The 14,092-nt window shown below is 45.2% G+C and overlaps 1 protein-coding gene across 4 annotated transcripts in view; it reads left to right on the forward strand.

Annotated features, from left to right (window-relative positions):
- Positions 1 to 14,092, forward strand: part of ldb1b (LIM-domain binding 1b) — an 80,422-nt gene that overhangs the window by 64,235 nt on the left and 2,095 nt on the right. For all 4 annotated transcript variants that reach the window (XM_084317869.1, XM_084317870.1, XM_084317871.1 and 1 more), the window contains one exon: positions 13,634 to 13,782. In XM_084317869.1, coding sequence (XP_084173995.1) covers positions 13,634 to 13,782 — 149 coding nt within the window. The remainder of the gene's footprint in view (positions 1 to 13,633; positions 13,783 to 14,092) is intronic.

The raw sequence follows: 14,092 nt of genomic DNA on the forward strand, positions 1-14,092 counted from the left end.
AACTAGACGTACTTCTAGAAGTTACTACACGTCATCTGATGTTGACCGGATGGGCGAGGGGGCGTTTATAATTCCGTGGGCAGCGTTATACCAATCATCTAATGTGGGTCAAATGTTGATAATAGCAGTTAGTATCGAAGACGGTAACGTTACACGCTGAAACTCACCCCAGTCTCCGCGCGCCATTGGGCGATCATCGTCGAGTAGAAATCTTATCATTATGGGATATATTTTTACCCGGTCCATCTCCAGCTTGTATAATGGTATATACGTCCAAATCATGTTGTTTATCGAGTTATTGCCAATCGATCACCGTGTAGCGTGACGAGCCAGAGTCCCATGAACTATAGCGAGCGCCCGGAAGTACTACGGTCGTCATGACAACCTCTATTCAACATCCTGTTTGGCGATTGCGCCGATCGGCCACCAGATGGCGCTCCTGAACCGCCAGAGAGCTCAGTGGGTCCTGCTGGTGGATCTCAGGCCAGCGGAGGGGACATATGAATCCGATCGCAGATTTTTGAAATATTGATATAAGGACGACGTAACGCGTCCTCCGGCAACTTTAGCATGGCCAGCAAAGACGTCTAAAGACGGGTCCCGGCACTCAAAGTGTTAACAACGTGATATTGATCATGCTGTTATTGTATTGGCCGAATGGAAAGAGTGCCCAGCGCGCCACACACGTACACACTTTTCCCAACTGGGTCAGTGAGTGAATCTCTGTTCTAGGGCTGCAACTAATGACTAATTTGGTAGTCGACTAATCTGCCGATTATTTTTTCGATTAGTCGACTAATCGAAAACCAATGTAAACAACAACAACAAAAAAACATTTTTTTTTTTTTTTTATATAAATTACCTATCTTTGTGAAAGTGGCTTCTCAGCTCTGGTCCAGCTGAAGACAGAGCAGAGGAACAGATTGGACATTGAGCATGACCTCAGAGTTGCTTGTCTACCATCACCCCAGACTTTGAGACTCTTGTCAGGACCAAACAACAACATCATAACATGATGATCCCATAGCAAATTAAAATAATGACTCATGAAACATTTGAATTTGGATCTTTAAGCCACTTTAAATGAAAATGTATTTGAAGAACAATACAGCAATCACTCATAACAAGATAAATAAATTAAATAATACAAATTAAAGTGGAAGTGTACTTTAAATAACTTTTGTTTGCCGTGTGTGAGAGGAGTCCGTGTGTGTGTGTATGTGTGCGTGTCTTACTCTGATCGCGGTGTGAGTGAGAGGAGTGTGTGTACTGTGTAATTTGTGTGTGTGTCTTACTCTGATCGCTGTGTGAGTGAGAGGTGTGTACTGTGTAATTTGTGTATGTGTGTGTGTCTTACTCTGATTGCTGTGTGTGAGTGAGAGGAGTGTGAATGTGTGTATGTCTTACTCTGATCGCTGTGTGTGAGAGAAAGGAGTGTGAATGTGTGTGTGTCTTACTCTGATCGCTGTGTGTGAGTGAGAGGAGTGTGTATGTGTGTGTGTCTTACTCTGATCGCTGTGTGTGAGTGAGAGGAGTGTGTATGTGTGTGTCTTACTCTGATCGCTGTGTGTGAGTGAGAGGAGTGCGTGTGTAATGTATTGTGTGTCTAGTCTGATCATCATCTCCTGCAGGGGAACAATGTTTTCAATGTCCAAAATTTGCTATGGGATCATCATGTTATGATGTTGTCTGGAACCCTGAGAAGCCACTCTCACAAAGATGGGTAGTGCACAAAAAAAAAAAAAAAAAATTAAATAACGTTTTTTTTAATGACTAATCGACGCAACAATTTCTCGTCAACGATTTTTTATAATCGACATCGTCGATTATGTCGACTAATCGTTGCAGCCCTACTCTGTTCCTCATTTTATGAAGTGTCATCAGTAAAAGTGATTTGGCTACTTTATCCAATGTGTTGAGTACAATTTATAGAGGGAAAAATGATGCATGCCTCAACAAAAAAACGCACCAGACTGAAAGCGACAGTAAACTTAGGTGATTAGTGGACTGCTTTCTGGTGAGATGGAACGTTTCAAGCTGCAGTCTGTGGTTTTTATTATTGTTTTGAAAATGGTAATGAATTAAGTCGGGCCATCCCTATTATTTTATGATGGTATTGTCAAAATAATAACCATGGCATTGTCGTAACAATAAACGATTGAATGTGTTTAAGATATGTGTATAAGATATTCCTTTATTGATCCCCTTGGGGAAATTCAGGCATCATAGCAGCATGGGGGGGAGGGGGGGGGGGTACAGGTAGTAAAACAACACAGTATACAGGTAGTAAAAAAACAACACAGGCAGTGTAAACAATTTGATCAATATGGTCAATATAATTTACTATCTGACTAGCTGAGGAATATTCACATTATTCACAGTGTCACATAAGGTGCAGTATGCATGAGGTAGTGTTATAATTTACTATCTACTGAGTATACATTATTCACAGTATCACGGTATCCACTGAAATATACATTATTCACAGTATCACAGTATCACAGTATCCACATAGGGTGCAGTAAGCCTAAGGTAGTGTAGGTTAGGGGTGGACGGTATAAACGGTATACGGTATAAACGGTATGAATTTGCTCTACGGTATGGATTTTGACTATACCGTGTAACCGGTAGAGCAGCTCTAAAAGAGCAATGATGTCATGTAACCACAGCGCGACTATTTCAATTGCATTTGCCCCTAAAAATAGATAGAATTAGTCATAGATAATAGATATGTGCAAACTGGGAAAAGTTATTTAGGAGGCTTCGCGCAGTGGGCGTGTCAACACGCAATTGTCATTTCATAATAAACGCATATCACCGCGCCGCACAGCAAGTTTCAATTTCAGTTCCTGGCATTTTTTTTTTTTTTTTTACTTTGACCAGTCCGCTGGTTCTTTTTAGCGTTTATCGCTTTTTCTGGTCAAGCATGACCGACAGAAACAGGTTGAATAGGATATAGATTGGGGGAAAGACACTCTGAGAAAATACGGCGAGTCCGGGAGTCGAACTCGTGTACCCCAGATCCGTGACGCGCACGGTTGTCCCCGACGCCGAAATAGCGCAGAGATACGCGGTGAGCTACTGGAGCTCCCCCAGTTCCTGGCATTTTTAACCAGTGGAGAAAGGTAAGGGATTTCCCTATCGCTTTTCTTATATGAATTATTCTACGTTAATAAAACATACCTGGTGATCAACTACAGTTTGCTGTAAACATTATGATATGTGTGTAGTGTTATGATAACGACGGCTGCAGCGGGAGGAAGGCTGCAGCAGTGGAGTTGCGAATAGCATGTAGCTGCAGAGCCGCAGAACCATGGGCGCTTTTAGGTCTGGTCACAGGCCCGCTCAACAGCGCCCCCCCCACCCAACGGCTGAATTGCCAATGGCTCCTGAAAGCGCCCATGGTTCTGCGGCTCTGCAGCTACATATGCTTCTAGCAAAATCCAGCATCCAGCCTCGCTGTTTGCAATGGGAGCAGCACGGAGTCTCGACTCGGGACTTATTTTATTTGGAATATAATGACTTTATACGCAAAAGTAGCCTAGTTTTAAGTTAAAATATTATAAATCTACATGCCTTGAGGATGTCATTCTTTATATAGCTTGCCTATCAGGCAAAAAAAATTATTCTAAAGGAAACACTGATACCGTGTGTCATGTACAAAGGTCTAAGGACCACACAGAATAATAACTGGAGCCGGCTGCACATGAGCAAAAACAGCCTCTCTCAGTAAATGCTTTCAAAATAGTCCCGGGCAGGTAGGTAATAATAAACACAAGACGTTGTTCCAAAAATAGTAAATTATATTTATTATGCAGGGTAGGGATTGAAACCTCCACTGATATTTAAATAGGCACCAAAGGGAAAAAACAACCCACAAACAATTAACAAACAGGGAGAAGGGTAAGGGGAGAACAAACGAGGTAATAATAATACAAGTAAACTAAATAAGCGCCCACAGGCACTAACCAACCAGCCAGAGGTTGGTACTGGGAAAACCCCCAGCAAAAGGTATCAAAGGTACAAGTCCACACTCAGTGGAACTAGGCCTAAAGCCAACAAGAGAATACTCCATAGTAAAGAAGTGGCGCAGAGGCCAACAATATCTACATATATACTTAAAGGTACAAGCTCACCTGGATAAACAAAGAAACACCACTCTAACCATGCAGCTCACAGTGTAGGATGAACACCACTTTAACCCTAATACTTAGAGTGTAGGATGAATCACCACTCTAACCATATAGCTCACAGTGTAGGATGAATCCAAAGTGGCCAACAATATATATATCCCACACAACAGTGGTTAACAATGGCAACCTCACTCCACTCTGGTCACTGGCAATTGACAGAATGAGGCGCGCAGACGTGTGTGTGCTGTCAGGTATTTGGCTACCCATCCCTCTCGAGGTGATTGCCATCAGCTGTCATTCATTAGGCAATCAGCACTCTTCAGTGTAGGGACGGGCAGCACCTGACAGGGAGAGAAAAGAGACAGCATTAGCTCATGTTCACACACACACATCACATACAAAACACAACACATTAAATATACTAACCTGATGTTCAGAAGGTGTCATAAATACAGTAATAATGGTAATGACCAACCCACGTACCCAGGTATGTCACACCGTGATATATACCGTTACCGTCTATGCTTCAAATTATACCGTGATATAAATTTTAGACCATACCGTCCACCCCTATGTCCTCCTTGGGTTCCTATAAGTCCCAGGTCAATGTCTGGTAGCAGTCGCTGTCGCTGCCCCCTGTTGTGGAGCCTGGAGGCTGCTAGTCGCTGCCCACTGTTGTGGAGCCTGATGGCCGCTGGTATGAAGGACTGTCCGAGGCGGTTAGTTGAGTGTCGGGGGGGAATGAGTCTGTGGCTGAACGAGCTTCTCATCTTGACTAGCTCGTCGTAGAGGGGGTGGTAGGGGTTCTCCATGATGGCAGCCAGCTTCCTTATCATCCCCCTCTCTACCATCACCTCAAGTCTAGGTAGCTCGACTCCCACCACGGAGCTAGCCTTCCTCACCAGCTTGTTGAGCTTGTTGGTGTCCCTTGAGTTGATGTAGCCTCCCCAGCATGCCACAGCATAGAAGAGGATGCTGGCCACAACAGACTGGTAAAAAGACTGCAGCAGTTTGTTGCACACATTGAAGGACCTGAGTCTCCTCAGGAAGAACAGCCTGCTCTGTCCCTTCCTGTAGAGGGCCTCTGTGTTGTCCGACCAGTCCAGTTTATTGTTCAGGTGTACCCCAAGGAACTTGTATGAGTCCACCATCTCCACATCCACCCCTCGGATGGAGATGGGAATCGGGGGGGGGCCTCTTCTTGCCCCTCCGGAAGTCCACCACCAGCTCCTTGGTCTTACTGGTGTTGAGTTGGAGGTGGTTGCTGTCGCTCCACCCCACAAAGCTCTCCACCAGGGCTCTGTACTCCTCCTCATCATCGTCGGTGATGTAGCTTACGATGGAGGAGTCGTCTGAGAACTTCTGCAGGTGGCACCCGCTTGAGTTGCGGCAGAAGTCTGAGGTGTAGAGGGTGAAGAGGAAGGGTGACAGCACAGTTCCTTGGGGGGCGCCGGTGTTGCTCACCAGTACGTCAGACTGACTGTCCTTTAGTCTGACGTACTGTGGCCTCTCAGTGAGATAGTCCTTGATCCAGGCCACCAAGCCGTGCTCCAGCTGCATCGCAGAGAGCTTCTCCGCTAGCAGTGACGGCTGGATGGTGTTGAAGGCGCTGGAGAAATCAAAGAACATAATCCTCACTGAGCTGCACGGCTTCTCCAGGTGCGTGTACGCTCTGTGGAGCATGTAGATGATGGCATCCTCCACCCCGATGTTTGCCTGGTATGCAAACTGCAGGGGGTCGAGGGAGTCACGCACCAGGGGCTTGATGTGTTGCAGGACCAGTCTCTCAAACGTCTTCATGACGTGTGACGTCAGAGCGACTGGCCTGTAGTCGTTGAGGGTGCTGGGACGTCCCTTCTTGGGCACCGGGACAATGCAGGTGCTACTGCCTCACTCCCATAGGCTACTGTCTGATGCTACTGTCTCACTCCCATAGGCTACTGCCTCACTCCCATAGGCTACTGTCTGATGCTACTGCCTCACTCCCATAGGCTACTGTCTGATGCTACTGCCTCACTCCCATAGGCTACTGCCTCACTCCCATAGGCTACTGCCTGATTCTACTGTCTCACTCCCATAGGCTACTGCCTGATGCTACTGTCTCACTCCCATAGGCTACTGCCTGATGCTACTACTGCCTCACTCCCATAGGCTACTGTCTGATGCTACTGCCTCACTCCCATAGGCTACTGTCTGATGCTACTGTCTCACTCCCATAGGCTACTGTCTGATGCTACTGCCTCACTCCCATAGGCTACTGTCTGATGCTACTGCCTCACTCCCATAGGCTACTCTCACTCCCATAGGCTACTGCCTGATGCTACTGCCTCACTCCCATAGGCTACTCTCACTCCCATAGGCTACTGCCTGATGCTACTGTCTCACTCCCATAGGCTACTGCTTGATGCTACTGCCTCACTCCCATAGGCTACTCTCACTCCCATAGGCTACTGCCTCACTCCCATAGGCTACTGCCTGATGCTACTGCCTCACTCCCATAGGCTACTGTCTGATGCTACTGCCTCACTCCCATAGGCTACTGTCTGATGCTACTGTCTCACTCCCATAGGCTACTGCCTGATGCTACTGCCTCACTCCCATAGGCTACTGTCTGATGCTACTGCCTCACTCCCATAGGCTACTGTCTGATGCTACTGCCTCACTCCCATAGGCTACTGTCTGATGCTACTGTCTCACTCCCATAGGCTACTGTCTGATGCTACTGCCTCACTCCCATAGGCTACTGTCTGATGCTACTGCCTCACTCCCATAGGCTACTGTCTGATGCTACTGTCTCACTCCCATAGGCTACTGTCTGATGCTACTGCCTCACTCCCATAGGCTACTGTCTGATGCTACTGCCTCACTCCCATAGGCTACTGCCTGATGCCACTGTCTCACTCCCATAGGCTACTGTCTGATGCTACTGCCTCACTCCCATAGGCTACTGTCTGATGCTACTGCCTCACTCCCATAGGCTACTGCCTCACTCCCATAGGCTACTACCTGATGCTACTGTCTCACTCCCATAGGCTACTGCCTGATGCTACTGCCTCACTCCCATAGGCTACTGTCTCACTCCCATATGCTACTGCCTGATGCTACTAGTGCCTCACTCCCATAGGCTACTGCCTGATGCTACTGCCTCACTCCGATTCCCTCCAGTGGGAGCAGGCAGACAGGATACCCATACATTACAATTAGAATCTCTTTATTACCAAGTACCTTTTTCAATTTTTACATACACCAGGAATTTGTTATCTGCATTATACCCATCTGAGCTATTTAGGAGCAGTGGGCAGCCACAGTTTGGTGCCGGGGGACCAACTCCAGTTCTAATGCCAGTGCCTTGGTCAAGGCTAATGGCAGGAGTATGTACCTAGCATACATGTATTTTATGGTGTGGAGGAAATGCACACCAACACAGGGAGAACATGCAAACTCCACACAGAAAGGCCCTGCAGTCGGGTTCAAACCTAGGGCATTCTCGCTGTAAGGCAACAGTGCTAACCACTTTGCTAACAGTGCTAACTCATCACAGGCCTGTCACGGTAACTCATTTCATTGGACGATATTATTGTCCCAGAAATAATTGCGATAAACAATATTGTTGTCATTTTAAGATTTTTTTTAATTTTTTTTATCCACTTTTTCTCCCCATTTTCTATTTTTCTCCCATCCCAATTTCGTATCATCCAATTCAACCCTCCCCTATCTCGAACGCTGTTTCATGCCTCCCACAAGCCGGCTGTAATGTGGACGAAGCCATACATTGCACGAGTCCCCTCCGGTACTTGAGGTAGCAGCCGTCGCATCTTTTCAACTGCACCACCTAGCCGCCCCATTTTAAGACTATTTTATGCCACTGATATTATAATTTATAACCTGAGCATCTCACTTTACTTTGCAGCAACCAAAGTTGGCATTTCAGGGCTCTAGATTGCAAGCAAAATTATTGCAAATACAACATTTTTTTATGAGGAAGTGCAGTTCATATTTCACTTAGTGGTACTTGTGCGAGTGGGGGTGAATCGAATGGTTCATTAAATCATGTAATATATTTGAAGATGATATCTTGGCATATTGCACTGGTCTTACTTATCTTTCTATTAGTTGAGCCTGCCAGGCAAGTTGAGCCTGCCAGGCATGTCTAACTACAGCTTGTAATAACGTTCCTGGCCTCCCTGACTGAAATAGGCAACTTTGCGTAGTCTTAGGCCTTGTCCAGATGGTGATGGAAACGATTTTTTTCGTTTTCATTTGAAAAAAGTTTTTCGTAAACACAAAACACTGAAAACGCTGTAACGCTGCCAGAAAACGTCTTTCCTGTTTTAGACATTCGCTCTTTTATTTTTAAACCCCCCGACCGGAAGTATTGTTGTTATCTTGTTTTTTTTTTTATCTACTTTTTCTCCCCATTTTTCTATTTTTCTCCCGTCCCCAATTTCGTATTGTCCAATTCTACCCTCCCCTGTCTCGAACGTTGTTAGGCCATGCCTCCCACAAGCCGGCTGCAATGTGGACGAAGCCTTGCATCACGTGTCCCCTCCGGTACTCGAGGAGGCAGCCGTCGCATCTTTTCACCTGCACAGCGCGATCTCTCAGCGGCGAGGGTCTGCGTGGGAGGGACACGCCGCCCTTGTCGCTTCCTGATTCTACTGCGCAGGCGCACCAACCGACCTGTAGGAGTCACTGTCCACAACGTCCGATCCCCACCCACCAGCTTCCCACCCCCTAATACTGCCAATAGTATTAGTATGAACGACCAGCCAAGCTGGTAGCAACGCAGAGAGCTGGGCTCAAACCCAGCATCTCCTGCGTTGGTGGCGAGCGCCTTGCCCACTGCGCCACCTAGCCGCCCTTGTTGTTGTTATCTTGTTGTAACCTATCTATGAGCGGAACAACTTGTGTCGTCCGGTTCTGTGTTTTTGAGCTAACGCTAATACAAATGTTGAGATTGTTGGTGAACAACTAACTTTAGGTTCGTTTTAACGTTAGCTAACGTTAGATAAGTGAAAACGTGTTTAGGCGTCCTTCCCCGCCATGCTCAAGTTGCAGAGGACACCGTAACTCGTCTTTAATATCAATATTTAAAAAATCTGTGATCGGAATCATATTTTCCATCCGCAGCCTTCACACACAGTTCTGAGCTCCTCTCAATCCTCTAGCGGTTCAAGAGCGCCATCTGGTGGCCGATCGGCAGAAGCGCCAAACAGGAAGTTATGTGGATCAAGTGCTGATCACCCATATTACTTCCGGGCACTCGCTATAGGTCCCGGGACTCCCATCTTGATACACTGGACATCGATCGGTTGCAAATAACTCGATAAACTAGAGCTGCCGCGGTATTGATGTTTTCCTTACCGCACAAATTTGCGAAATATTTCCTACCGCCGCGGTTATTACCGCACGCACACAAATAAAATTAAAAAAAAAGTTTGAATGCATTTTTTTTAGTAGTCTTCTCTTTATAGCATATAGCCTGCCTCTAGTCTAAATGTCTATCTTTAGAGGATGACTTTGCAGCATGAATATTGTTTGGGATTCGGCAAGCACGCATTCGTTATTGAAAGTGAAACACGGATTCGAAGTTTCCCCTCTGGTCGTGCGCCGTTCACTCGGTGTCGCGGGCAGGGGTGGTTACCCCCCCGACCCTTTCTTCTTATTATTATTATAAAGTTACTACTTTATAATAAAGGCATTCGTTTTGTGGCATTAACGTTATATAGTTACACGTTCAATAACATCAGCGTATTTACCGGACCATAGCAAGGCAAGAAATACTCAATTCATATCTCAGTTCCTTTCTTTGCTCAGAGCGTGCTGAGTTGTCCCATTCTGCGGTCTGTTAATAAAGTTTTCAATCAGACAAGTGTATAGAACGAAGGGCTTTTATTATAACATTCGTTGCAGACAGTAAAATCATTATGTCTCGTTTAGTACTCCTGAGGAGCGATGGTAGTCCACTCCGGCGGGGAGCTAAAGCTAACGTTATTAGCCGTGTTGTGATGAGCTCTGATCCAACGTGTGACGCGTCTCTCTTCTGACATCAGTGGTCTGCAATGTTTCACGTGACTTTTCTGGTACCCAATAGGGTCGCTTGGAACCTCGATAGAGGAGTAGGGTATATCTGCAGAGCCGCAAGCCCAACGAGAGGAGGGTACTTTATTATTATTATTATAAAAAAACAGCGGTGACGCGGTATTCAGCCTACTCTTGCGGTGGGCGTGATGTAACCGCGATACCGCGGTAATGCGGTAATCGCGGCAGCTCTACGATAAACAACATGATTTGGACGTATATAGTATTATACAACCTGGAAATGGACCGGGTATTTCGACATCCCATAATGGAAAACTGTCTACCCCACGCTGATCGCCCAACGGCCCGCGGAGACTGGGGTGAGTTTTAGCGTGTAATATTACCGTGTTCGACACTAACTGCTATGATGAACATTTGACCCACATTAGATGAATGGTATAACGCTGCCCACGGAATTATAAACGCCCCCTCGCCCATCCGGTCAACATCAGATGACGTGTAGTAACTTCCAGAAGTCCGTCCAGTTGGATTTTTTTATATCGCGCCGATTGCTATCAAACTGTATTTGATCATCAATATAATGCATTTGGGGCTATAAATCACGTTCTGGAGAAAGCTGCAGAAAGAGATGAAAACATACTTATACTTTTAGATCATATTTTAGTATGAATATGTGAATGAAAAAGTTTAACGTTCATACACCCTGAACAATACATATAGGACATTGAATGGGCCCTAATAATGGCAATTTAGCAATAGAATTTAAAAAGTTATAGCCCTGCAAAGAAGGGGAACTTCTCCATAGACAAATAGAGCTGGCAAGGGATGGTATATCATGAATTTAGCCTTAGGCAATCAAAGTGTTAACGTTAGCTAACAGCATGGATGGACGCCGTTGTGCAAATGCAGCTACAGGCAATCGATGATGAGGAGGAAGAGCTGCTGATTTTAATCGGCAGGAGAGAGTATAAATAGCCCTGTAGTGCGGTCGTAGGCACGACAGCGTAGCTCGAACTACCTGTTGTATTAAATTAATTGGTTGATGTTTAACTTGTCCCTTGTGTCCAGTCCTTTCGACTAGCCCCACCCGTTCATTGTAAACAATGATGCATGTAATTGTATTAAAGTTATTGTGTGTTGTAGGCAGCTATTTTAACACTTTGGTCGCCAGGCTTATATTCACAATAAACCATCCCACGCCAGCTCTATTTGTCTATGGAGAAGTTCCCCTTCTTTGCAGGGCTATACATTTTTTAATTGTATTGCTAAATTGACATTACTATGGCCCATTCAACGTCAATTATCTATCGTTCAGGATGTGGGAACGTTATACTTTTTCATTCACATATTCATACTAAAATACGGTCTAAAGTATAAGTATGTTTTTATCGTTTTCTGCAGCTTTCTCCAGAACGTGATTTATAGCCCTAAATGCATTATATTGATGATCAAATACAGTTTGATAGCAATCTGCGCGAGATAAAAAAATTCAAATGGACGTGCTTCTAGAAGTTACTACTTATCATCTGATGTTGACCGGATGGGGGGGGGGTCGTTTATAATTCCGTGGCCAACGTTAGATGATTCATCTAGTGTGGGTGATATGATCATTAAAGCAGTTTGTATCGAACACGTTAAAAAATAACGCTGAATCTTACCGTAGCGTTGGGCGATGAGCGTGGAGCAGAAATATTCCTATTATGGGATGTAGAAATAAGCGATCCATCTCCAGGTTGTATAATAGTATATACGTCCAAATCATGTTCTTTATCGAGTTATTGGTAACGGATTTCTATCCATTGTGTCTATCTCGAGTCCTGGGACTATTAGCGAGTGATCGGACCGAATTGGAATGAGCACCAGCTTCCATTTCCTGTTTCCGGTTTGAGCGATCCGCCGATCGGCCACCAGATGGCGCTCTTGAACCGTTGGAGAGTTGAGAGGAGATCAACAGTAGATCTCAAGTCTCCGGGGAAGAAATATGATTGTGATCACAGATTTTTGAAATATTGATATCAAAGACGTGGTACGGCGTCTTTGGCAGAATGAGCATGGCGGGGAATGACATGGTAAGGCGTTTTTGGCGACCATAGTGTTAATACATTCTGAATGGCATTAACGTTAGTTGGGTATGCTAGCTAGTATGATAGTCCAGACAAACAAAGCTATTTGGTTAGCTAGTTGCTAGCTATTGGTAATCAAAAGGTGTCTGTATTTAACGTTATCTCAGGATACCACTGTCATTGTATTTAGTTGGTTAGCTATTTAGCTAATAGTTGATAGCATTGAATAGCATCAACGCTAGCTGGCTGGCTACAACGAATTCTCACACGCTGGCATCGTAAAATCTCAACTCCAGCCATGGGAATACTGTTTACTAAATTATGGAGGCTTTTTAATCGTCAAGGTAAGAGGATTTGTCATAATCAACAGAAGGCGTATGCTATGGAACAGTCTATGTGCTTGGCTACTTGCTAGCTTATTTGGGTTTTCAGAAAAGGCCCGCTGGCTATGTGACGCTAATCTCTAGCTAGTATCGTGTATTTCATCACAGTAGCCTCCCGGTGTTTAATAAACACTTCTAGCCAGGACATATCTGGACATATAAGACATATATGTATCATGTTTCTTTTTTGTTGGCTGGGTTTGCGCATGCGGATTAAGGGAGATGTGGGCTATCGCATCATCGGTTCAGGAAAGATGCATACTGGCTTGTAAAGACGGGAACGCAAGGGTGGCATTGATTGATTGCGTCTTCAGATTTGTTCACTCTGGGACCCGTTTTCAGAAAATGGCGTATTCAGGCTCCCAGAACGCGGTACCATGTGGACGAAAGTAACGTGCATACGATAAAATACTTTGGCGGATACACACAATCGTATCCATCTGGACATGGTGTTAAACAAGTTATCCTCAGGATCAGAGCTGAAACAGCTCATACATTGTGAAGACTTTTGCCTACTCAACCTGTCTACTTTAAAAAGCTAAATAAGGGGAGAGAGAAGAGAATGATGAGGCATGAGGGAGGAGAAGAATGAAATGGTCATCTAGTTGATGTTACTGGGCTCTCTTCTCATTCTGCTTAAACCCAAAATGTTCCCACACCAGCGCCGTGGAATGTGGCTTTCAAAGCAAGTCCATGTATTTTTCCAAAGACCGAAGGGGGCTTTTAATTTTCACAATCAAATGTGTGTTTCTTTAGTTTTTTTTTACTAGAATATTCGTTGACAGCATTACTAACGCACTCACCAACACATTGTACATCACACACACACACACAGTCAGAGACCCAGTGACGGAATTTCCTAACCATGTTTCCGTCCCTCCCCTGCAGCTGAGCTGTGTGACTGGCCCCTGACAACACATTGTCTGTCTCACACACACACACACACACACACACAGGATGCCTAGTTGTGGTATTTCCTAACTCGTGCTTCCTCTCTCCCCCGCCCCTGCAGCTGAGCCGGCGCGACAGGCCCCGAACAAGAGGCGGAAGCGCAAGATGTCGGGCGGCAGCACCATCAGTGGAGGCGGAGGAACCAATAACAACAGTAACAGCAAGAAGAAGAGCCCCGCCAGCGGCTTCCCTCTCTCCAGTCAAGTCCCAGTGAGTATCACAGCGCCATCTACTGATACCACCTGGCTATTACATCAGTGACTCTGTTCATGTGTTGACAGTACAGTAATAATACAATAATAGTACAATACATGTACATACATTATTACTCTTACTCTTATGTGTTGACAGTACAGTTTACAATAATACATGTACATACATTATTACTCTTATCATGTGTTGACAGTACAGTTTACAATAATACATGACATGTACATTAGGGGTGTAACGGTACACAAAAACCACGGTTCGGTGCCGGTTTTCGGTACAGTGGGGGAAAGTTTGGCTTTCCGTGTTCCAG

Source organism: Notolepis coatsorum, assembly GCF_963971535.1.
Source record: "Notolepis coatsorum genome assembly, chromosome: 7".
Taxonomy (NCBI): domain Eukaryota; kingdom Metazoa; phylum Chordata; class Actinopteri; order Aulopiformes; family Paralepididae; genus Notolepis; species Notolepis coatsorum.